This window comes from Astatotilapia calliptera, chromosome 4 (genome assembly GCF_964374335.1).
Source record: "Astatotilapia calliptera chromosome 4, fAstCal68.1, whole genome shotgun sequence".
Classification (NCBI taxonomy): Eukaryota; Metazoa; Chordata; class Actinopteri; order Cichliformes; family Cichlidae; genus Astatotilapia; species Astatotilapia calliptera.
In genome coordinates this window covers 8,536,978-8,563,545 of record NC_137425.1, presented here as the reverse complement: position 1 = coordinate 8,563,545, position 26,568 = coordinate 8,536,978, and the positions used below count along the sequence as shown (strand labels likewise).

General features: G+C 39.8%; 1 protein-coding gene across 2 annotated transcripts; it reads left to right on the top strand.

Annotated features, from left to right (window-relative positions):
* The first annotated feature begins 6,281 nt into the window (after window positions 1-6,281).
* Window positions 6,282-26,505, top strand: cntnap1 (contactin associated protein 1). 2 transcript variants are annotated; one of them, XM_026164409.2, is made up of 24 exons: window positions 6,282-7,223; window positions 11,543-11,644; window positions 12,130-12,323; window positions 12,603-12,756; window positions 13,034-13,237; window positions 13,461-13,645; window positions 13,742-13,891; window positions 14,066-14,327; window positions 14,870-15,019; window positions 15,117-15,291; window positions 15,657-15,763; window positions 15,878-16,000; window positions 16,374-16,577; window positions 16,687-16,843; window positions 16,916-17,043; window positions 17,148-17,321; window positions 17,426-17,644; window positions 17,751-17,990; window positions 18,064-18,303; window positions 18,465-18,592; window positions 19,057-19,150; window positions 19,271-19,501; window positions 19,594-19,638; window positions 23,044-26,505. In XM_026164409.2, the coding sequence occupies exons 1-24, from the start codon at window positions 7,163-7,165 to the stop codon at window positions 23,241-23,243; spliced, it is 3,927 nt and encodes a 1,308-aa protein (XP_026020194.1). In that variant the 5' UTR covers window positions 6,282-7,162; the 3' UTR covers window positions 23,244-26,505. The 2 variants fall into 2 exon arrangements, with proteins under 2 accessions (XP_026020194.1, XP_080156304.1); XM_080300178.1 differs by having other exon boundaries at window positions 19,057-19,501.
* The last annotated feature ends 63 nt before the right edge of the window (window positions 26,506-26,568 follow it).

The window sequence follows — 26,568 nt, the reverse complement described above, 5'->3', positions numbered from 1 at the left end:
GACATGATAGCAGAAATGTGGTTATCACTAACTGTCATCAAAAAACAAATGAGGAGGGGATGTACTGGAATCAAAGAGGCATAGAGAAAGATGGGAGACTGATAAAAATCAATAGTCAACTGGAGTAGATAAACAGCCAGGGCAACTGAAGAATAGACACAACATCTGACAATACAAACAAGCAGAGATATGCCCTCATAGTATCTGGTATTTTTACATCAAAGAAGAGGTAAAAAAACCAAAAAAAACAATAAGACTCCTCAAATAGTTGTGCTGAACATATCTTCTTACTTGCTGTTTACAATTTAATCGTACAGGACAATCACGCTCTCCCTCAGTCCTCTATTTTTTTCCATAGTTTTTCTAAAACTTTTATCATCCCGTACTCGGGAATATCCAAATTGAAATAATTTATTATAAACTTTTGGTGTCTGGAAGTCAATGATACAGTAGGTTAAACACTGTGAGTGTTAGAGTGAGGGAGAAGATAACATATTGACAGTTAGGAAGGCTGGGCAGAGAACCAGAGTCCTTCAGCTATTTTTGGATGCCGACTGTGTGAAAGTATGCTGAATGCAGAATAGATGACACATTGCCAAAATCTGAACCTGCGTTGCATTAGTGGTGTCTGTGCAAACTTGAATTTCTGTTCTTAAGCATATACATTTGCGAAAAAGACGTGCCTTGGCACAGAGGCACATGTATGCATATTCTAACACTTATTTGATGGAAATAATGCAAAAATTACTCTGCATTTTAAGAATGGGTTGGTTGGTAGTCACCATAGACGTGTCATCGGGATTTGCAGAATCACTGGAAACAATCTGCTGTTTGTAAAAGAGTCCAGTCCTGTGCATCTGTGCAAGGGCTTGCTCTTGCTTCCTGTGTTTAGAGATCAGCCTCGAGAGCAGCTCTTACAAGTACAAGCAGTATAATTACTGAATATGGAAAAAGTGCCCACTGCTTTCCCTCAGTCTGAGCAGTGGCCCTTCACAGAGCAACTGAGTAAACTTCAATTCCTTTGGTCCTGTTTGTCAGTATGAATCTGGATGTTTTTGCAGAAGAAAATAATTGCACATTCCTGTGATTTTGGGATTTTCCACACTTCTGTAAACAGGATCTCTCAGAAGCTAAAAGTTTCAATAAATGGGTATTGAATTCTATTAGGAGGAAATCAAATATACGATGATGCTACAAAGAGTGGAGGTCTGCGATTCATAGGCTCACCTGAAAAAGAACAAGGTAAGGGATTTGAGACATTTCTGTATTTCAGTTTAAAGCAGAGGGACAAAGAATAGCGTAAAACACAAAAATTTAACCTGGCCTTAAGGTAAATACGCGAGTTTACAACTTGTTTGCATTAGTTGGGATGCTAATTAACAGCCTACTGGTTCTTTCTTTCCTTAGTCTGGCAGCATTAGCCCACACATCACCACATATTGCACTTACCTGAACCCACTACTGTATCGTAACAAAGTTTGATTAATCTGTTTGCATTTAAGGAACTGTGCCTTACTAAATAAACGGTGTGTGCTTGAGACAACACACGGGCGTCCCTCCATGTGTTGTCTCGTGTTTCCTTGAGGGCTTGAGCCAAGCTGTTGCTAGGTGCCATGACCTCCAAGAGCAACATTCATGGGTAGAGAGGGTGAACCCTGTGAGGAGGACCAGGGTTGTATTTTATTTCTGCACCTCCCCCTACCACAAACACACACTGTATACCACAAAGTCCCAATGGGCCTGGCCTCTGGCTAGGCTCGTTCACTCAAGTTCATCATTAGCATCCATTTATATTCATAACTAATGATCTCTCATAACTAATGATGTTTCTTAACAGGAAGCAGTGCAGTCTATGATCCTAAGAGGTAGGATATTTCAGTCTTTTCCCCCCAGTGATTAAGGTTTTAGTATTAAATAGGCTACTTTATACACTACATTGCAAGAAATAGCCCTCCCTTGCTTTGGCTGCCCATCAGATGCCCTAGCCCCCACCCCACCTAGAAGCTGTGAGTGGAGTGGGGCCCAGCGTTGAGGGGACAAGTTGTTCTGTAACCTCACTGCCAAAGGTACTTTACTGGAGCACAGAGCTGAGCTGTGGAAGGGAAGGACACACTTTGCATGTCTAGTCAGATATTTAAAGAGTGTGTGCATGCATAGCAAAGTGTATTGTAGAGAGGGTTCGGCAGAACGTTGAAGAAAAACAGGCCTTGAGAATTAGCAATTGCACTATTGCAATTACTGGAGTATTTTCCGGTGTGTTTTTTAGCCAAAGAGAGAAGCATTCAGTTGCCACTTTTTAAAAAAAAGCACAGAAACATTGTTGGTTAGCCAACCTGACCACCTTTATACGTTGTGACTTGGCATAAACCCTTTTCATCCTCACTCATCATCCTTCCAGCTGCAACTGTCATTTACTACAGACAGTTTCAGATTAAACAAAGCCCGAGGCAGTGCAACACAGGAAAAAAAGACAGTGGGCAAACAAACTGGGAGGCAGACTAAATACTGCGGCTTGTTTGCTTCGTGAGGGAAATACAGCCAAGGAGTGTGTATCACTCATTGAGGCTATACATGTGCCTATATGTGAACTTCTGCGTGTGTGCCGTGTTGGCAGCAAACATCAGAAACAAAAGTGTCTCGACTCCATGTAACTCAGGCCACAGCTGCTCATGGTATTTAAACCCAATGCAGGAGCCTGTACTGTTGTCTTTGTGGACTTGTCATTGTGTTTATACCAACCTGTCTTGTCTGTATTTAAATCAAATCTGAAGACATGTGCAGGTGTGTGTATTCACAAATATAGGTCACTATTTGTGCAAAAATGGTTGACGGAGCGCAACAGATGTTGTCCCTTGGCATCAGTCCTTTTCTTCTTTCAAAGTGAAGGAATAAAAGTACATTAAAACAGAATATAAACCACATGTACTCTAATCTTCAAGTGCTATGTCTTTTATACGGTATTTGCTAAGCAATACAGATACTGTAGTAATACAGAAAGGTTACAAGACCTATAAATAGAAAATATATATAAAAAACAAAACAATAGGAGAATTGGATTTTAAAGGGGTAATGTAAATGTTGATCAAGTGTGGAACTACAGTGTTTAGGGTTCTACATGGGTCCTATCAGCCTAGCTAAGTATAGTACACGGTGCATGCTGGGTTGACCTGGAAACCCCTGACATTGAATCTTTGACAGGACTGCACAGCTTGTGTCTGAAGTGTTGCTGGTGATTGATTGCATGAAAAAATAAATACTGAAATACTGAATAAATACTTCAAATACTTCAAACACAGGACATAAAAGTGTTGTGTAACACATTTTGCTTGTTGAAATTTCAACAGAATCTATACCACTCTCATGATTCCATGGCCACATTATTCCTTACACAGCATTAAAACTATAAACATGGAGGAACGCACTAGTCAGATTCTGTCCAAAAGCAGCCACATCTACTCACCAGCACCATTAGAGCTCACTAATCACTGTTTTACTTTACTTTTTCTAATCCTTAGAAAAGAGATAAAGCCAAAAATAACAAGTTTTCTTTGCTGACCCTTTGACAGATTTTTTTCTTAGCAAAATCAAGTTGCAAGTCAACTATATTCTCCCAGAACGCACGTATAGCTTCTACACAACCTCTCAAAAACCACATTTTTCTTTGAACTGAGGTGCTTGCACAGATTTAACAAGAACAAAAAAAAAAAAACATCAAATTTTTGAGCTTTGCAAAGACTAGATGATGGGCTCTGTTACTTTGGACAAAGAGTGCTTCCTTTTGCTTCTAGTTTTGTTAATTGAGCTGGTGCATCCACTTTTGGTGTGAGTGGTTAAAGAGGTTGTGGCAGCTGTCTTGAGCTAACACTGGGGGAGAGCCTCCAGGACCCCTGTACTAGTTTGCAAATCCCCCGCTGGGCTCACTTTTAGCTGGGATTGGCCCTCACCAGCAGGAGGTCATACTAGTGTATGGACACCTGAAAGGAAGCTGTTTTAATTGCTCTGTTTACAGCCCTTTACCCACCAGTATGGAGGGACACCAGGTTCCCATAGTTTGGGATAAAAATAAACACCTGTCTCATCAGTGTCTGACTATCTTGCTGAATTATCAGGTTTCTGGCAAACATTTGAAAACCAGACACCATCAGCATTATTTACATCTGTTTTGCGTTAACATATCAGCTACACATAAATAAAGACAGCACTTACCATAGAAACCTTTCCAGATCCTTCCATCCATCCTCATGACAGTGTTATTCTATGGTAACAGGTCAGCAAAATTAGCTCTTGGAAACATCTAGGCATGACCCTTGTTTATGCGTAAATGTGTGTTTATATGCCCTCTGATATGGGCTCGACAGTGTACCCTCGTACCCTTATAGCACATGTCCTTTTTATTCTGGAGTGGCACCCCTATGGAAAATACACATTGTGCTAATGGGTGCAGACCACAGTAAAATGCGATCCCAAAGCACAAAAGGTTATTTTAAAATCCAGGGCTTTGTGAGAAACAAGACCATCATAGTTCTCCAATTGTCAGTTTGTTTTTGCATGTGTGTGTTTTTTAAAGACAGAGAATATTTTGTGATTCAGGTTGAATGGGAAAACTCAATTTCCTTCGGGGTCAACCTTCAGGATCAATAAAGTTTTATTGAATTGAATTGAATTGAATTGAATTGAATTGAATTGAATTGAAAAGAGAAAAAAAAGCATGAGACTGATGTATACACGATTATGGAAATACCTTCTTACGTCTTTATTATAAATAATTGTTTGTGTATGGTTTAAGGTGTGCCAGGTTAATTTTAGAAAATGAAAGCTCCCTCTTTTATTCATTTAGAATTTAGAATTTTGAACATTTTTGACAACATGAAATGTTTCGAAAGACCTGCAAAACAGAGTTAAAACAAACATATTGTGTGAGATAGTTGGATGGCAACCAGCAAAACTGCTGCTCAAGTGTTGTAATGTGAGCAGACCCACTGTACTGTGAGAAGCAGCGACCCAAGTATGAGCCATATCTGACATCTAGTGGTGAATTGTGCAGTTTTGCTGTTACTCTTGTGTAACTGCTCCTGTACCTAACCTGCAAAAATGCTGCACATGAGCACATTAAAAAAAATACACGTTAATTAAATAAGTCTAAGTTCTCTTTCTGTTACCTGAGTTGTAATGTATATTACTTGGGGTAACAACTAAATGTAAAGTGAAGTGGAGTTTTTCCCTATTATGGATTAATTAAGAGCATTTTAACAAAATATTTAAAATATTTTAATAGTTTTTTTTAATCGTGACCATTGAGAACCATTGAGAATCACAACACCCCCTCCAAAAAAACCCCACACATATTATCTGGAAAGTCCACCACGAACTGGTCATATTAATCATTTATCACTTTTAACATTGAGTTGTTTTATCCAGATGAACTGTTTAACCTCAGCCAGCATTAGGCTATCATCAGCTCTCTAAGGTCACTATAAGGTCAAATATAAAAGGTAATTAGAGAATGAGATGGCCTCCAGCCAGCCATATCTATAAGCTAGGTGCAGATGTGCTGCATGCATCTACTGCATGCACCACATTATATCTAAAATAATGCCCGTTGAAATTAAGTAATCCTCTTTGCTTGCTGCCTTACCATAAATTACAGTATACTGAACTATAAATTATCCAAGCTGTGTGAGGGTGTTAAACTCTTTATTTTCCTCTCAATATTAAGGTCATCTTATCGGAAACAAGTACATCTGTAAAATATTACTGATTATTGTACAATCCACTACTTTAAAACCTCAGTTGAATATTTGGGGTAGTAGGGGGTTTCAAGAAATTTCTACTTTGACTGTAGAAACTTTGCTTTCTGTCTCTTGTCAGTTAGACAAATCCATATGCAAAGCCTGGAGACTATTTGCAGCCACTTTCTGGTGCTGATTTAATGTCCTATTTTACTCTCCCGTGTCAATTTCTCCTGCTTGCCATTGTCTTCTCTCTGCAGATATAATTCTGTACTTTTACGGTATTTCGGGAGTGAAAATAGTTGCAGCTTACAAACAGACCATCTGATTTGATTGAAAACACGTAAATCCCACGATAAAGGCATTCAATCTCACATCATCACTGACGCACTGCCGTCCCATAAACCCAATTCTTAATCCCAAAGCCTCCCCCCCCCTTTGTGGTCAGTGTGCCACCCATCGCCATAAATCCCTCTCCTCCGCATCATTCTCACCCCGCCCCCACTCCATTGTGCATGTGAGTCTCCAGGGATGAATCTGAGTTCAGCCACAACTGGCATCCTTAGGCTATGACCTGTTCTGTTGTGAGGGTTGCACTTGCACGAAATACCTGGACAAGGGTCACACGAGCATCAAGCAGAACAGTGCAGCCTACTGGTCAGATGTGATTGTCATAGCCAACTCTGCGGTTCTGCTGCTGGTAAAGGATATTACTGAGCGTCATCTTATTTTTGGAAGAAGTTCACGTCTGCGTTCCCGGAGAGAAAGCGTTCTTAACCAAACCCTTGAAAACACGGGGCACAACCGGACAAGTGGAAGCCATGAAAACAGTGCCAAAGGATGATATGAAATATAAAGGAAAAGAAAAGAGGAATGAATATTCAGAACATTGATATTTAATCGAAAACTGATTGAAAACTGATCACTTTGACCAGCTTCACGATATTGATTTGGGGACTGAAATCACTGTATTCTTAGTTGCTGTGGAGAACACCTGACAGCTGCGGATTTTAAAAGTTTTTTTGTTTCTTTTTCTCCGCCTATCAAATTTCTTCTGCATTTGAAAATCCAGGCTCCTGCGTACGGGACCCATCTGAATCCTGTCTGAACTGCCTGCAAGCGCACCGCTTATGCAGAAAACTGAAAAGCATGTTGATTGCCACCATACAGGAGCTAATGCATTCCATTACGGTCATGTAAATAAAACCATTAAAAGGATATAAAAGAAAAGTGCGCGCTCTCGGCGAAGCGCAGCATCAGCACCAGCAACCGATGCGCGTCCCCGCCCCGGTAGAGGCTGCCCGAGATCCCGGGAAGAGGAGTTGGAGCAGCGCGAGTTAAAGTTGGGCTAAAGGGGGGGTGAGAGGATGCTGCAGAACAATCTACGATCTAATTAACATAGCATATGTGGATAAACGTGTCCTAAGTGAAGGATGACTTGCAAAACACTGAGCATATGCCTCTTGTTTTGGGGGTTTCAACATTGCTCATCACGTAAGTCTTGTGAAACAGCAATTATTCATCTACTGTCGCTTGCTAGAATATGATTAAAATATTTCAGGGTGTATATACATGCATTATCTGCAGACTGTTTAGTGTCGGATCATACGCTGACGAAAAAGTTGCATTCTAACACGCGATAACCTGATGAGTGAAAAATACCACTGGAGGGCAAAATGTAGCCTGAGATGTTGGGATGTTTGAAGGGCAACGCACGCTGCGACGAAACCGGGCATTGTGTTAAACGGACACGATTTCATTTTCACGGCTTTCTTTTGGCTACTGAACATTTCAAAGCACGAAAAGTGTTGAAGCAAACCACGTCGGTCCTGCATAAGGTGCGCACGGCGATCCCCCTTTGCACTGGACTGTCTGCATTGCAGTGCTTTCTCCCAGCCTGCACGCAAGTTTCTGCAGCGTGCGGGCTCAACTCTATTTTATTTTAAAAGCGCAGTGCTGTTTATGTTGATTCAAATATAATAATATACACACACAGTGTATCTTCTTGTTGGCGAGAATCGGTTGAGCGATTTTTAATAGCAACGTTTGAGAGAGCAGGGCTCAGCGTCCTGACCGGGACCAGCCCACTGCAGTACTTTTTTTTTTGGGAAACCTAGGTGTCCATGAGCTGCCCAGAAAGCGCTGCATCTCGCTTTTAGCTTAATGGGAAATCAACATCTGCTATAAGACTGCTGAAGTGCTTCAGTTGTCTTGCAGGTGACAGAATAAGGAATACGTTTGTGGGGGTATGTTTGGGGCTAAAATTGGGTAAGGCTAAACACCCACCTAGACCCATTCACCAGAGCTTGAATGGATACCGATAAGCGTTATGTGTGATGTCACTGTCAAGATGACCTCAGAGAGTCTTCACTGCTTCTTTAACGCACACTCCCAGATACTGGCTCATTAGTTTAGGTAAGAAAGATGGAGGATGGACTAAGGTATGACTTCCTGTCACTTTGGAATGTGAAATTCAGAAATTCAGATACTGACTTACCTCTAGTCTATCTATCTATCTATCTATCTATCTATCTATCTATCTATCTATCTATCTATCTATCTATCTATCTATCTATCTATCTATCTATCTATCTATCTATCTATCTATCTATCTATCTATCTATCTATCTATCTATCTATCTATCTATCTATCTATCTATCTATCTATCTATCTATGTGTTGTTGTTAGGTTATTGAGAACATAAATGGTTCCACATTGTAGTATTGATATATGCCTTTGAGATATCCCCTTATGAGAAATTATAACTTTGCTATACAGGAACTATTTTTTTTTTATTTTGAGAAAAAGAGAAAGTTTCTCTGTGATGCCACGCTAACTGCAGAAGATGAACAGAGAAACCAGTTAAGCTGAATATGTTTGTCAAGTGCATTCGTTTGCTGATTTCCAATCAATAAGTTGATGTCTCTGTGTTTTATCTACAAAAGTTCTGATGATAGTTTAATGCAGCCCTGTGGTCTGCTGTGGAGACATGCACAGTGGAGCTGTGCCAGAATAAAATGGAGTCTTAGATCTCAGAGCCTCACCCCACTAAATCATCCTGGGGTGAGGCTGAAACTTGCTCTCTGAAGTGAGAGTGTGTGTGTATGTGTGTGTGTGTGTGAGGAATAAGAAGGTGGAATACATGTGAATAAATCTAAAGCTTATAGTCTGAATAACAAGGAACTAACTGTTTGGTTCATGAGAGGGGAATTTATATCTAAAGAAGCTGCAATAGTCATTTAGATTTAACTTTAAGTCTCAGCAGAACTCTGATATTCTGTAGTGTTTGTAGTTTTGGTCCTTGGTAGTCAGGCACCACCCACTGTGATGTCTGCCCAAATATGAATAATTTAGCAAAACCTTTCTTGCCATTCTTATGTGCTGCTTTGTTGCAGTATGTTTTGGTATGTTTGGAGATGCCCGCATTCAGTGGATGCCTTCACTCAGACAGGGTTGCTGTGTGAATCGTCAGCAGCCATGCATCACAGAGCAGCGTCAGTCAAAGGAGGTGCCTCTGCATACTGTATGTAACCGGCAAAAACGATGTGTCAGCCCAGACAGGCCTACCCACACTAGCGGCAGAATGATATTTCAGCATGAGTGGTGCTAGAGCTCTACACAGCTACGCTGTTCTCCACAGCCTCTTAATGATAAACGGAGAAATAGACTACCCCGTGTGGTGCACAGACAGGAGGGGTGCAAAATCACAAGTAGCAGGGTACACAGGCTTCAGGTATGCTCTAACTGCTGCAGCATGACAACGCCCAATAGGGAAGAGACAGGCAGAGAAGGCAGAGAACATTATGCGATGATGATGATGATGATGAGCAAGAGTAATGGGATACAGTGAAAGCACGGAAGATTGGAGGGTTTTTAGAGTTGGGGTGGAGATAAAGAGAGTGGTATCAAAAGGAGGGAAAGGAAGTGAGACAGTGAATAGGTCTGGGTGCGGAGTGCGTGACATGCTTTTCATAAAAAGGAGGAGCTGTGTGACCTAGGTTACCTTGATGCAGTCTAAGATGAAGCTGTTAAAGCCAAACACCATTTCATTTACTAGTAACTGAAGAAGTTAAAGAAGTAATTACTCAAGCTACGAATAGAAAAGGAGCTTTTTTTTATGTGATTGCATCTCAAAACTTCAAAGTATATGTATTTTTTGTGGGACTGGACATTTGAGGGTGTGGTTCACTTGAAATGGCTTTAGAGCACAGCAGTAAAGTAATGCAGCAGAGATTTGTTATTGATTATCTGCAGAATAGCAGGCATTTCTGTATCACAAAGAGAGAGAAAGCCATTAGAGAAGAAGCTGAATCAGAAAGTCAAGGTCATATTTCCCTTATTCAGCACATTTCCTCCCTCTGAATGTGCAGCATGCCCTTGGAGAGATGTGGACAGAACTCATTAAAGTTGTTTAAAATTTCAGACTGTGCTCCACTTGTCCTCATCTAGCTCCATTTGCAGTCAGTATACTAACTCTGCTAACATGCCTTGTCCTTAGCTGCTGGTTGCCATGCCTTCTTCTGTATGACCTCCACGAATGTAAAACAATGATTAAAACTCCTGTTTAGTAGTAAACAACTCCAAACATTTAAGAGAGGATTATACTGACACTGGTGGAAGGTCAGATAGGAGCTTCTTCCATTTCAATAATAGTTATACATAAGCAAGATTAAAACATTTTATTTATTTATTGATGCACCTGCTCCAGGATTTTGGTTTATCTATTTTAAATGTCTTAAGAGTCTCAAGGAGCATATTTTGGCACGTAAAATGAGAAACTGTTTCCTTTACAGCTGGAGGTGAGGGCATCAGCCATTTATCCCCAGCCACGACAGAAGCAAGATTAAGTAGAATTATGGTCACTTTTAACAGCCCTCAAGCAGGGAGCAAGTCTGAGCAGATGCGTGATGGCCCCATTAGCCTTATAACCACATGTACAATAGCAAAGCAGCATGACAGCGCTCTCTCTCTTTAAATATTATATATATATATATGTCTGTATAATAATAATAATAATACATTTTATTTGATGGTGCATTTCTGAAACCCAAGGTCACCTTACAAAGAAAAGAAAGATATCAATAAAACAGTAGATTAAAATACATTAAAATACAAAAAAGTAAGATGTGTATTGAGCTGTGACTTAAATAAGGGAAGGGAATCTATATTTCTTATGAGAGGAGGAAACGAGTTCCAGAGCCGAGGAGCAGAGCGACCGAAAGCTCTGTTCCCCGTAGTGATAAGACAAGCAGAAGGACCAACAAGATGAATTGCAGATGAAGATTTGAGAGAGCGGGAAGTTAGTGGTAATATGGAGCAGATCGCATAGATAGGGATCTGTTTAATTTCTGTTAAGTTTGAGAAAATTAGAGGAGAATCATGATCTCATCTCCATAAGACAGAAGGGATGAATTAGGTTTGGAGGAAATGTAGAGCTGGGTGTCATCAGCATAACAATGAAAATTGACATTATATTATAAACGTATTATTATTATTATTATTATTATTATTATTATTATTATTATTATTATTATTATTATTATAGTTAACATGTGTTTATTTTAATCTGCAAAAAAACAAACAAAACAATACTAAAGGTATTAGTGCTTTGCTTTGAATTTAATTGAATTAATCCGAGTAAATGTGTCTCCCAGAGAATGCAGTAACCGCTAATTAATCTCCAAGTGGAGTTTTCTTATCTAGCTGTGCAGGAGTGCCTGCTGTTGTTATTCATTTCGAATGATGCATCGTTATAAAAAGCCCCTTTTTAAAACACCTTCTGACGTTGGTGTTGTCCCTGTTTTCACTGCAGGAGAATGTGCCGATCCACTCATCTCTGGGCTGTATGCGTCCTCCTTCCTGGCCTCTTCCAGATATAACTTTCTGTACTCTGCCAATTTTGCCAAACTATATGGTAAGTTCTTGTAATGTAGAGCCAGTCCTTAACTTTATGCTAGTTATATTTGAGACCTGATTCACAGCACAAATTCACCGTAGTACTTCCATTCAGATCCACTATCTATAAGCCATAAAGTAAGGGACTCTATCTTAAGGTGACAATACTTTCAATGGAAATGAAGAGAATATGATATAATTTATTTAAAAAATCCTGCGACTAAAACATAAAATCATGTTTTATTATTTTTTAATTTGATTGAACCTTCTTTTAGCAAAGGAAGCTATTTTTTTTTAACAAAGTTAGCAACTAGCAGGTAAAATAGAGTGTTTACCAGCTATGATGCAGGTATTTCAAACACAGTTTGATAAGTAGTAGCATACACTGCATACTGTGTAATCATTCCAGTAAGATTTAAGGTTAGCTCTGTAAGGTCACAGTTGTATTTCCAGTTATTTGATTCTTGACAAATTTGATCAAATCTTTCGTTTTCATGCCCTCAGGCAGCAGTGGCTGGTCCCCTTCCCCAAGGGACAGACAGCCATGGTTGCAGATAGACTTGGGCAGGAAGTACCGACTGGTGGCAGTTGCCACTCAGGGGACCTTCAACTCATATGACTGGGTCACCAAATACACTCTGCTCTACGGAGATCGACCAGACTCCTGGACGCCGTACATCATGAAAGGAGGCAACTCTGTAGGTGTCACTGGGCCCTAATGGCCGTGGTGGGATGAAAGCCATAAAAGGGATGAGTCGAGGATTAACTAGTCAAATGTAATCTCTATGGCAGATTTGGGATTCAGTGGGTGTTCCATTATATTCATTGCCACAGGCTGAAAAACAAAGACAGCACAGAATATTATCACTGACAAAGCTAATCTCATCATCAATTCATCATCGCCTCTTAATAAGGCTTTAACACCATAGCAGTGGCTCAATAACTCTCCACTCTTCTCCTGTCTCATCTGTTTGCAGACGCTGCCTGGTAACTGGAATTATTATCAGGTGAAGAGGAATGTCTTCCATTACGCCTTTACCGCTAAACATATTCGTCTGCTGCCTCTGGCATGGAACACAGAGAATGGGGGGAAGATTGGTGTGAGACTGGAGCTGTTTGGCTGCCCTTATGGTAAAAATGACTGAAGGATGCTCAACATGGATTTCCTGATTCTAACTGACATCCAGCAGTTAACCATAGCTCTTAACTATATTTTTAAAACATGCCAAATGTGCTATACTAGTTCCATATTCTTTCATAAGCGACTACTCTCAGTACTCTTCAGTTGTTTGAATGCATTACGCAAGCTAAAGTGCCAAACAATTTCAAGGAGCTCAAGGACAGGAGCCATGTAGCATACTTGCCACATTACTCTTTTAAACTGAATCAGGTTGAAATTTTGTTGCAGATTCCTATGTGCTACAGTACAATGGAGATGACTCAGTGGTCTACAAGTATCCTGAAAAAAAGTCCCGTACGCTGCAGGACCACATTGCCATAAACTTCAAGACTCTGGAGCAGGATGGCCTTCTTTTGCACAGTGAAGGGATTCAGGGAGACCTCTTTACCCTGGAGCTGAAGAAAGGCCGGCTTTACCTGCACATCAGTCTTGGTACAACCAGCATTAAAAATTGTTTTGCATTTATTGTAACCAGGAACTAAAATCTTTGTAAGAGTAACATCCATCTCAGAGATAACCTGAAACAAAGCCGAAGTGTCACGGTAGGGATCTTGGTATTGCTGGTTAGGTTGTTGAGTTAGGTCTTTCAGTTATGCCAAATATCTTAACATGGTTTGAACATTTTTATTCAGTTCCTTCCATGCTGTGTTTGCAGGAAGCAGTAATGTACACAAAGTTAATGGACGGACTACACTGACCGCTGGCAGCCTTCTTGATAATCTCCACTGGCACTATGTCACAATCAAACGTTATGGTCGACAGGTGAACCTCACAGTGGACAGTCAGACAGTGACAGCAATATGTAATGGAGAATTTACTCATCTGGATCTAGATAAACAGGTACTGTCTGGAATATATTCCCCTTTAACTGCAGAAATATTAGTGAATGTAGGACAATGCGCTGGGTATCTGACTGTCTTAATACCCGATGCTTAGATCTATGTAGGAGGAGTAATAGAGCAAAACATGCCTCACCTCCCTTCCACACCAAATTTCGCGGGCTGTATGGAAAACGTCTTCATCAATGGCATCAATGTCATCGACAAGGCCAAGAGAGAAGATCCCGACATCCATATACCAAGAAGGGTAGGGCTCTACGATAACTCTAATCCATTATATAGCAACATCATCATTTTGGGTAATCGCCTTTAAAATTTGAAGCTTCACCCAAATTTGTCTGTTTTATGTTCACAGTTTAATCACAAACACTGTCATTCATTTCAGTGTGGCTAATGAGGTCAATGTTCTCTCTCCATCTAGAAAAAGATGCATTTTACCTGCCGTGACATTTTGCTGAAACCAATGACCTTCGCTGGGCCCAATAACTACCTGCAGGTGCCAGGGTTCTTCAGGAGGCCCCGCATGTTTGTCAAGTTCAAGTTCCGCTCATGGGACTACACAGGGCTCCTGATGTTCACACGTTTTGCTGATGATCTGGGTGCTCTTGAGCTGGGTCTGAGCGAGGGACAGATCAATGTCACTATATTCCAGCCTGGCAAGAAGAAAATTCAGTTTGCTGCTGGTAGGCTTTTCTCAGACACATATTAATGATCAAGAAACAGACCTCTCAGCCCATTGCTCGCCAGTGGTGCTAGTTTCAGTCAATATGCAAATTTACTCTTTATAAGGGTGGGGGAACCTGCAGTCAGCTGAGACTGAAGCAGTCACTTGGATGAGTGACGAAATGTTTCTTCCACTGAAAACTTTATGTCCAGATGAACAGAATCAACTTTTTGGGACTTTGTTAAAATAAGATTATTAATGCATCACATCTTGATTGTTTGAAATCCACAGTGGTGGTATACACAGGCAAATCACAAAACAGTATCATTGTCTAAGATCTTATGGATGTAAATGCATGGAGGGTCAGGAAAGCTCCATAGTAGAGACATGCCCCTAAACTCTATATGGCCAATTCATGGCAACCTTTACCTGACAACTGAAAGAATGGTTAGCATTATGCATGTGATTTTTGTACTGATAATATGTACAAAAACAACTGTACATATCTGTACTGATAACATAATATGACAGCATCACAAAGGGCTTCGTCTTGTTCCACAGGATACAGACTAAACGATGGTTATTGGCATTCAGTTGATTTGGCAGCCAGAGACAACCTGCTAACTCTCACTATTGATGAGGAGGAGGGCTCACCACTAAAGATCACCAACCCTTTCACTATTCGGACAGGCGACCGCTACTTTTTTGGAGGTGAGTCGATTTCTCAGATAACTGCTAACAACAAAAAGATCAAATAGATCAAATCTGTGCTCATCAAATCTTACAAAATTTGCTTTCCTCTGTTTAGGTTGTCCGAAAACTAATAACACAGTCAGGAAATGTGAAACCAAGCTGAATCGCTTCCATGGCTGCATGCAGCATATCTTCATAGACAACGAACAGCTCGATATTGACATTATTCTGATGCGACAGTGGGGAAGATATGCCGAGCTGCTGTTGGGCACCTGTGGGATCACTGACAGGTGAAACACACTATCAGTCATTCAGGAAACCTGACTGATTCCGTTTAATTAAAAAGATACTAATACGGCACTGCAATAATGAGCTATTAGTGTATGTCATGCTGAATCATTTATCATATTTATTAATAACCCATATGTAATGTTTGTGGACTACTTGGCCCCACATTGCTGTCAGACATAACTGTTTGGTGTGTCTGGTTTTTAAAAGTAACTTGACCTCATAAACTCTGTCTAAAGGAACTTGGCGGGACAAAAATATCACAAAAGGAGAATAGGATGGTGAAAAAAAAACACTGGTTATTTATGTAAGTCGCTCACTTTTTCAATAACCAAAAACTTAGTATAATAATCTCTTTTGTCTGCAGATGTACTCCAAATCCATGCGAGCACGAAGGTAGATGCATCCAGTCTTGGGATGACTTCATCTGCCTGTGTGAGAATACAGGCTATAAAGGAGAAGTGTGTCACATGTGTAAGTGCTAGCTGATAATTGTAAAACGCCAACACTTTCTTAAATAAATAACACCTTGCTTGTGTTATTTATACTCCTTATTATAATAAATTGCTCCATTATTTCCCCAAACAGCGGTTTATAAAGAATCATGTGAGGCCTACAGACTCAGTGGCAAGTATTGGTCTGGAAACTACACCATCGATCCCGATCTCAGTGGGCCATTGAAACCATTTGAAGTGTACTGCAAAATGAAATGTAAGTAGTCATTGTTGCTAATAATGCATGGCTGCAGCAGCACTGTGTTCAGTGTTTGATGTTTTATCTGTAGATTGCGAAAAGAGGGAGAGAAAAAAAGTCATGCTATTATGTGAGGGTAATGAGAAATGTGCACTGAAGTTTCAAGGGAAATTTAAAAAAGGATTTATATATCAAGAGAGATCCAGCTGTTGCTGTCTTTGCATCTGTCTTGTAAAACTTTTCATCCTCTGCTTCCTCCATATTATTATAGAGGAAGATATTATTATATAGTAAATTTCTCTTTAGTGTTTCATCATGTTCCTTACTTTCCCCCCATTATTCTCTTTGATCCTTTTCTGATTTGACTTACATCTCTCAAACCTTTTTGCAGCATATAAAGCTTGGACAGTGATATTGAGTGATCGAGTGGAAGGTACTAAGGTGATTGGGAGTTCAATCGACAAGCCATATATAGGAGATGTCAACTACTGGAATGCCACCTGGGATGAAGTCACTGCTCTTGCAAACACCTCCATGTACTGTGAACAGTGGATAGACTACTCGTGCTATAAGTCCCGTATCCTCAATACACCCAGTAAGTAGGATGAGACAGATTTTAATAGGGTGCAGATGATCAATAAGCAAGAAAATATTGAAAATGAATTCATGTTTCAAACACAGATTCAATTTCTCTTTCAAAATAGATGGAAGGCCTTTCACTTACTGGATTGGTCGCAACAATCAGAGCCATTATTATTGGGGTGGGACATTCAGAGAAGTCCAAAAATGCGGCTGTGCTGTCAATCAAACCTGCGTCGACCCCAAGTTTCAGTGCAACTGCGACGCTGACTATAGACAATGGTGAGAGAAGAACACGCTGAACGTGTTTACCTTGTGACTTTGACATTAATAGTTTTCTTTGTGGCTTTTCAGGTACTCGGACAAAGGCTACTTGGACTTTAGAGACCATCTGCCTGTGAGGAGGGTGGTGGTCGGGGACACCAATAGGACCGGCTCAGAAGCACATTTCACAGTTGGGCCACTCCGCTGCCATGGCGACAGTGAGATTAAATATTATGGCTTTCGCAAACACATATGCTCATTTCTAGTGTATCAAGGGGCTCTGAGTTGTTTTTCTCCAAATTTATTTCAATGTTTTCCACAGGAAACATCTGGAACACCATAGCCTTCACAAAGCCCACTTACATAACATTCCCCACCTTCAGGCCTGAAACAACTGTTGACATCTCTTTCCACTTCAAAACCTACCGTGACCATTGTGTCTTCCTGGAGAACTCTGATGATCATCTTAGAAACTTTATAAGAATAGAGCTCAATAGTGAGTGGGTTCATCTGTTAGAAGGCAATTCTCAAGTTTATCCTATTAGAACTGTACATTTTGTAAAAAGTATTTTGCTAATTGTATCTTTTCTTTTCCTCCAGCCACCCAGGATCTTGCTTTTGTATTTATGGTTGGCGATGGCATCCTTAATGCGACCCTACACTCTCCTGTGCCACTTAATGACAACGAGTGGCATTTCGTTCAGGCCGAGCTTAACGTGAAGTTGGCTCGGATTAAGGTAGATTATCAGCCATGGGCAGTCAAACGCTTCCCACCTCAGACTTTTATCACCATGAAGTTCACACATCCTCTCATTGTAGGTAGGTTTCCTGAGGTGTACTTGGAAATTTCAAAATATAAAAATGACACAAATTAAATCAATTTAATGTGTCCTCTAGCCACTGATACAAGTGTTCTTTGTCACAGGTTCAGCCAATCGTACCTTGAGACCTTTCTTGGGCTGCCTTCGAGGGTTGCGGATGAATGGCGTGCCTCTCGATTTAGAGGGGAAAGTAAACGAAGAACAGGGCATAAGGAGGAACTGTACTGGACAGTGTCTTAATGCTACCATACCATGTCGAAACAGCGGGCAGTGTATCGAGGGATATGCTTCCTATACTTGTGACTGTAACAATACAGCCTTTGATGGTTTCTACTGCCATAAAGGTAAGTTATGTTCAGCACAACAAAAGTAAATGTAATGAAATGCAGACTGAAATCTAATAATTATTTTTCTAAGATATTGGAGCTTATTTTGAGATTGGATCATGGATGAGGTACAACATACGAAAGAAGCCAGTATCAGATGAAGCAGCGTGGGCCAACTGGATTGACCCGCACTACGACAATTTCAGTCTCGGCTACAACGATACAGCAGATGACATAGAGTTCAGTTTTAGCACTGTTCACACACCAGCCGTGTTGCTCTACATAAGCTCCTTCGTCCAGGACTACATCGCTGTCGTCCTCAAGACTGATGGTATGGAAAACTAAGAAACAATATTTGTTGAGAATGGGAAAGCCGTAACTTTGCACATAACCTCATTTTTAGGAGAGCGTAGGGATTTTATTCACTTGTTAGAGTTATTCAGCAAAACAGTACTGTATGCTATTGATTTACTCTCTTGCCTCTCCCCTCAGGTAGTGTAGATCTGAGATATAAGCTGGGAGTCATAACACACAAGTACCAGCTGACTCACAGAAACCTGGCAGATGGATTCCCTCACTATGTGAACATAACCAGACACAACAGAACCATCAAAACCCAGGTTCAAGCTGTCATTGCTCCCACTGTGTACAATGTGATCTGTGGTTTAGATTACTTTCTGTGAAATCATTTATTATGTCTCGTAATTCTGAACATTACTTAAGGATACCCAACTAACTGAACTTCCCCAAGAGAAGCAGAATTTTCCTACAAATTATAAGAACAGTGATCTACACAAATGTTCAAGTAATAGTTTTACATTTGGGGATTAGATTTGGGGTCAGGTAAAAAGGCTGGAATCTTTACCTTTGATAAAAGCCAGGTTGGTAGCCTCACATTTATTACTTTCATATGTCACGTCAGAGAATGTCTTAAAAATAGTGCTTTTTATTTGGAAGTGCCTTATCTGTAGCTGGTTAACTGTTTATAATCATTGATGCTGGTCGTACTATAGGAATGCAGTGGTGTCTTTTTATTCTGCAATGTCCCTTTGAGGTGTAAAAACAAATGTTTCTCTATCCATAGGTGGACTACATGGAGCCTATTGTGGAAAAGATAACCTTGGTGGAAGATGCCAGGTTTGACTCTCCAAAGTCCATGTTCCTGGGCAGAGTGATGGGTATAAGGCTTATTAACGATCTGTTATTAATAACATCTTGCTGCAAGGATTTTTTTTTAAATTATTTTTTGTTTAATCAGATCCTCATCTCATGTTTAATTTCTGTATCGTTTCCTTCAGAGGTTGGTGACATTGACTACGAAATCCAGAGGCACAATGCTCCAGGCTTCATAGGCTGCATATCTGGGGTCAGATATAATGTCTATGCACCTCTGAAGACCCTGTTCCGTCCAAACGAAACAGATCCTCCAGTACAGACGCACGGCTATGTCTCTGAGTCTATTTGTGGTGCCTTCCCTCCTGTCCTCGGTTATGTACCATGGGAGGCCGACCCCTGGTTTACTGGAATAGGTAGAAGTTTATTTTTCAAAGTGTAACTCTCATGAAATAAAGGCATTATTGGTTTCTGTTCATTTCCTGAACTGTGCATCTCTCTCTTACAGAGTATATTTATATCCATGATGACCTAGGTCTATTTTGGATAACAGGTAAGAATCATTTTTATCTTGAAGTTGTACAAAACGTGTAATGTGACATTGAGTAGTTTATTTCATTTAATCTAAAGCACCACTCATCTCCTTCATTTCTGTTTTACTCTTTTCCTCGTGCCCCAGATGACACAAATGCTGTTTCAAATTCTCTCTTAGTTTTTCCTAAAATCCTCTAATCCAAAATTAGAGCAGAGTTGTCAGAGTCTGACAGGAGCATTTCAGTGGTTGATTCTTTCTGAAGGCAGAATTTCATTATATGTGGAAAAACAAAACATGTGTAAAGTAAATAAGTATTTTTCAAGCATTTCAGTTCATACCAAATGATAGTGTTGTCTATATTTGAGTGCATTCAGGTATACTGATTAAATAAAGAAAATTAGTGCAATGTATGAGTTATTTGATTATATATATATATATATATATATATATATATATATATATATATATATATATATATATATATATATATATATATATATATATATATATATATATATATATATATATATATAATTAATAGCCATGAGTGTTGGACCGTACTTGCAACACAGAGATATAAGCTGTCATAACAATAACAATGCCAGCTGACTTGCTTTCAATATGCATTTATAGAAGGTATTTGTTATATAATCAACATGAATATTATAATGAGAACATGGACGTGGAGGACATGCACTGAGAGCAGATGAGCAGCCTGCAGCATAGTATCACAGATGAAAAAAAAATTAGAGCAGGTCCCCCTGATGAGCAGGAGAGGCTGGAGTCTCAGGATTAAACTGCAGCACAGAGACTCCCTGCTCCATCCCTGTCTGAGACCTTTACCGGATCAGCTATATTTAGTCTGCATGGCCCCAGCTTACTGTTCATCATTGATAGATGCTTTAGCTTAATAAATCATTTTGCTTCTGAGATATTATGCTAATACTGGACATCAGTATGTCATTAAAGATTAATGCAACATTCAGCTATGCTGACAAAGGTCCCTCCCAGATATCAGACATCTTCTCTGTCTGATATATTGTCATAGATAAAATGGTTATGACTCAGAAATTACACCTCCTGTTTTAATATTACCAATGAAATAAAATGCTAATCTCTACTGGCAGAAAAAGCGTTCACAGAGATAATAAGACCCGAATGCTCGAGCTCTACAGTGAATGATCCAGTGGCTCTGTTATGCTCTGGGGGATATTTAGTCAGCCTGATTTAGATTCCCCTTTTACTCTTTGAGGGAATAGTCACTGCAATCAGAACGACATACATCTTGTGGAAGGACGGTCTTCCTCATTTTAGATTGAGGTAAACGTACAATGAAGTTTTAGTGAAAGGATTCAACACCATTTTAGGACACTTTATGTTGATTTTCCTTCCATTTCTACCCTTCTATATCTTTCCAAGAGACATAGAAATACTGTAGAACATCAGAAGTTATCTTTTTTTATACTTCACAGACCATTCTCTGTAACCATTTGCTGTGTTTATGAACCTAAGGCGCTGAGAACATTTTATTGGCAGAAAGGCTGGCAAACACTGTTGATGTTTTGCCATTTCATTACACAGCGAACAGTCTGAGCGACAAAAAACCTCCACACACCTACAGGCAATTTAATGCCACGATTGCACTCATTGAATTGTCAAATATTAAATGTGGTTGGTCTAAAAGCTCATGTACAGCTGGTCTCTGAATACTTACAAGCACTCTCTTTTAAGATGAAAAACCATGTTTGTAATATGGTCTTTCATCTTGAAGTTATAGTTGATGTCATTTCAATCTGATGCAAAAACTCATTTATGCCTTTGCTACAGCTGGATTACAGAAAGTCCATCTTCAAAGTCCATATTCATTTAGCAAATTCTAAATGCAGCTGCTTGGGAACTAAGGACAAAGTGCTTATCAGGTCACTCCAATCTTCAGAAAATTCCTCTAGCTATCTGAAAATTTCCTCTGGCTTACTAAGACCTTGCTTCAGAGAGTGCACTATTTCAGATCATATTTTAAATGTATCAAATCCAACAGAGGATTACTGAGGAGGAAGTGAGGACATGTATGGAGAGGAAGAAGAGTGGAAGGCGGTTATTCAGATGACAGAAGTGTGTGGGGATGAAGTCAGGAGTGACAGAGAAGTATGTGAGGGTGTTGCAGGACATGCATGAGGACAGTGGGACAGTGGTGAGGTGTGCGGTAGGAGTGACAGATGGGTTCAAGTTGGGGGTGGGATTAGCTCAGGGATCAGCGCTGAGCCCCTTGTTGTTTACAATAGTGATGGACAGGCTGACAGATGAGGTCAAGTAGGAGCCTCCATGAATGTTTGTAGACGATGCTGTGATTTGTATTTGAGAGTAGGGAGCAGGCCTAAAAGAGTCTATAGAGATGGAGGTATGCACTGCAGAGAAATGAAAGTCAGCAGAGGCAAGACAGAGGAAGAATGAGAATGAGAGGAAGGCAAGAGAGGCGAAGAAGAGCGTGCAGGCCAGATGGAGTGGGTAGAGGCAAGTCAGGTGAGATTTGTGACAAGAGTGAAAAAGAAGGTTTGTAAGATGATAGTGCAATCTGCTATCATGTATAGTGCAGCAATAACAAAAAGACAGGAAGCACAGGTCAATTTGGAGATAAAAGTGAGAAAGGCAAGGCTGAGATCATTTGGACATGTGCAGAAGAGTGTGTATGCTGAACAAAGTATGTTAAATATGGAGCTGTCAGGTAGGAAGAAAAAAAGAAGACCACAGAAAAAGATTTTTGAATGTAGAAAAGGAAGAAATGCAGAGAGTTATAGTGGGAGAATATGCTGGTGATCGGGTAAGATGGAGGTAAATCCATTGCGTCCCCTAAAAGGAACAGGCGAAAAAAGAGGAAGAAGAGATCAAACCCAGCAAAGAATGTCTCGAAAGGCAGGTCTAATTCCAGTGAGAGCGCATTCAGTATTTATAAATCACAACAACAGTTGCCTCGAGGCAGTTTATATTGTAAAGTAAAAACCCCCAAATGATACAAACAGAACAGAGAAAACCCAACAATCAGATAACCCCCTATATTTTTTGTCTTTCTGTATGTTTTGATGACCTTTCACAGTAAATCACACTAACTAATTAAATCACTAGTGTGAGCAGTGATTTCTTGTTCAGAGAGACCAAAAAACCACACATGCGCAGAATGTAAACATCACACTTAAGATGTTACAGAATTAGATCACAGACTTCTGGCACAGCAGAAAGAAAGCGTGTTATGTCATCATAGGCGACATGAGACCTAAATTAATTTATTCCAACAGTTTGTCTTGTTAAGATAAGAAAGTTGTACCTATCTTTGTGTCAAGCAACACTTGCTTGTCATCAGTATTTCTTGGAGCAGCTTTTTCTTCCAGGTCTTGTGGATAATGTCTGACTCCTATTCTTGTCCTTCAGTTATTGTGATCCTGGCGCTGTTGCTGCTCTTTGGAGGCCTGTACAGCATCTATGTGTATGCCTATCAGCAGAAGGGCAGTTACCATACCAATGAACCTAAAAACCTGGAGTCCCCCAGTAGCTCCAGACCCCTCACCGAGACTCTGAGGAGAGAAAAAAAGAACCTCCCAGAAATTGAAGAGGAGTTCAGGAGCGACTAGCATCAGAGAACCTCTTGGACAGTGGTTGGGGTTTTGAGTGGGGGATGGAGTGTGGGAATTAGCATCTACAAAACCACAGATACCTATATTAAGTTTTCTATTCTTTTTGTTTCCTGATTTTTTTTATTTACATTTTGGTTTCTGTTCCTTTGCCCAGTTGATTTGGATATGATGCCTGGTGCTCTACATAGTATGTATTTTGGTAAGTCTAGTTTTGCTGGGTTCAAAGTTCAAATCAAGCCCCGTGTTGCATGAGTAGCCAACAAGTCTCACACTGTATTGCAGGATGAAATACTGAAGTGCCTCATCTGAGCAAGCTTGATCTAAAGTACCCATAATAGCTTATTCAGATTGGGATTAGTTTAGACACTGTGGGAAAGGATGTTTAATTAGAACATCAGATTTAAGTGTTTAGGCTTTAATTGAGTGATTTCTTTTCTGAGCCATTTTTAAGACAGATGAAAACTACCAATAACCTACTGTATAGATTTATGCCATCCAAAATATACCTTTTGCTGACAATCTCTTCTGGAACCACTATCGACACCATAGTGCATAATCCATTTCGATTTTAAACAGTAAGAGCATCTGAAGTGCGGAACTAAAACAGTGCAAGGAAAATCAACACACAAAACTGGTGTTCATGGATAAAAAAAAAGAAGCATCAACCGAAAAGGAATACACTGATAAGCATGGAGCTTTGTGATGATGAGCTTTGAGATGATACGTATAGATTCTACAAGGTACATATGCTTGTGTTTGTTGTATTGAAGCCTATAACGTTGCATTACATATACAGTGTCAGTAGAAAGCAGCTTTGCCGATTACAGTATGCTCAGATTCAAAACACATTCTCAACCATGGGGGCTTTGGACATGAGAATGTGATGATCTGAAGATACAGTACCTCTGGTTGTAGGAGCTAACAGGCTGTTGGTGTACTGCAGAATGAAAACAAAAAAAGTTCAAGTGATGAAGCTTGCCGGGGACAGAGTGAACTAGATCTTATTTCTTCTGTCTTACTTCTGGTTGCATATTATGATCAATCTGCCAATAGGTTGGTGCTACAGACATTTGAGTCTCTAACGTCTCAAGAGTGTCAGAACAAAAAGAGTATACAGTAAGTCCTTCCACAATCCTTTCTTTTTCAGTGAAAACAAATTTCAGGGAAAAGCTGCTATGGCCATATGGGAAGCATACATAGAAACACACACACACACACACACACACACACACACACACACACACACACACACACACACACACACACACACACACACACACACACACACACGCACACACACGCACAATAACATATGTACAGAGGACCACAAAAATGTAAATGCTGATCTTTTTCTTTTAGCTCATAATGCTAAAATATTTTTCATGATATTGTAGTGCAGTAGCTGACCACAAAGTCATCACTGCTACTGCTGCTTGTTTAGCTGCTTTCAGTGAAAAAGTGGAAAATTCTACAGTCACATGAAATTTTCATCTCTGGCAAGATGAAATATCATTTGATCTGTGGTGCAACCAAAGCTTAGGGCTATCATCACTCACTGCAGCTCCTTGTGTACACTAAAGCACTATCGTGTATGTGGGAAACAATGAAAAAAGTAACACATTTGCAACATATCAGCTATGCATATGTAGAGCATGAGCGCACTTTGCAGTAACATGCAATAATATTAGCTTCTTCCAGCCACCAATAATGTTAATGCCTCAGTTTATTTTGCCAATGCACAATAGCAAGTAGGATGCAATGAGTGTATACGTAACTATATGAATAATGTGTCAAGTGACTTGTTTTTAAAATTCCTTCAGTTTGTACAAGAAAAGCTACAGTCAAATGGAACGGTTTGAATGTATATCCTCAGACTGTGTAATGTATGAGCAGACACTACACTGAAGACCTATTCTGTTTTTATTGTAGACTGCTTAGTACTGAAAGTAAAACTATTCATTGTAGCTTTTTAGAATGCTCAGGATAAAGAAAGTACAGTACTTGTTCTCTGTAGCACTAATACACCTCCAAAACTCAACATTGTTGGTTTTTCTTCCGTTACAGATGGACAGGACTGTGCGAAATTGTACAGTGAAAGAATGTACAGTAGATGTAAAAACTGCAATTACTGTAAAGGCACGACTTGCTAATAATGTATGAACATGTATAGATTCAGCCAAAACTGGCAAATACAGGCTCTATTTTTCAGAATGTAATTTATTAACACGAATGAGAGTGAAAAGTGAGCAAACAGAGTGAAACTGATGGTTTGTGACGATCGAAGAATGATTTATGTTTTTGTTATTTGGACAATCGCCACATTAACAAACTTGGGTCAAATGTGCTTTGTTGCCTTTTAGCAAAGAGTCGACTTCTTTATCATATAAATGTATATATCTCACTGTATTCATTGGTAAATGGACTGTAAGCATTCAGCATTAGCAGTGTCACATTATTGCACCTCACTAATTAATTCATATGTGGTCCCTGGAGCGTGTGTTTGTGTGGTCTGATGTTTTAATGTTTGTGTATTTACATTTGATCCCACCAAGATACAACCTGATCTTAAAATAATGACAAACGTGCACTCATGCCAACTATTCAGCTCACTTATTGTAGTGCACCAACAGTAGTACAGTGAGACAGTGTTCAGTATGGCTCCTATCTGCACAGGCATCACATGACCTTATCCTGAAGGGACCATCCTGCAGCCTCATAATGGAGGAAAAGAAATGGGTAGGTTAAACGTCCAGTAGAGGGAGTCAGCCAGCTGGATGTTATCTAAGACAGGGTATGTGCTGACGATTTAAAATGTCAAACTTTCCGAGCATTGTTTAATGAGTTGAAGCTCAGATTAATGCCAGAATTTACAGGATTAAAAAAAGCAGATTTAAAGGGGCTTAAATTAGGCTCATAAAGGAATTGTGATTTGTGTGTATTGTGTTCTGTTAGCACTTAGAGATTTTAGTGTCTATAAAGGCCTTAAAAATCTGCAGACACCCTGTGAACAGTGATATCATGTCTGAAATCATGTGAAGAGTAGGCAGGTTAGATTTCTCTGCAACATCAAACTAAATCCTTCTGGAACAAATTCTAGAAATGAAGATTACAGTTATGTTTTGATCACCTTGAAGTGTAGATTATTTTTCTGTTCTCTCTGCTCGAGGTTGTTTTGTAATAGTTTCACTGTAAATGACCATAACTGTGTAAATCAAGGCAAAGCCAAACTGTCATCTCAATAAATGAAGCTTGAAGGAAATCAATGTGTTGTTCGAGCTTTCAATGTAGGGAGCATTTAGCACAGATAAGGACTAGGGTGGCA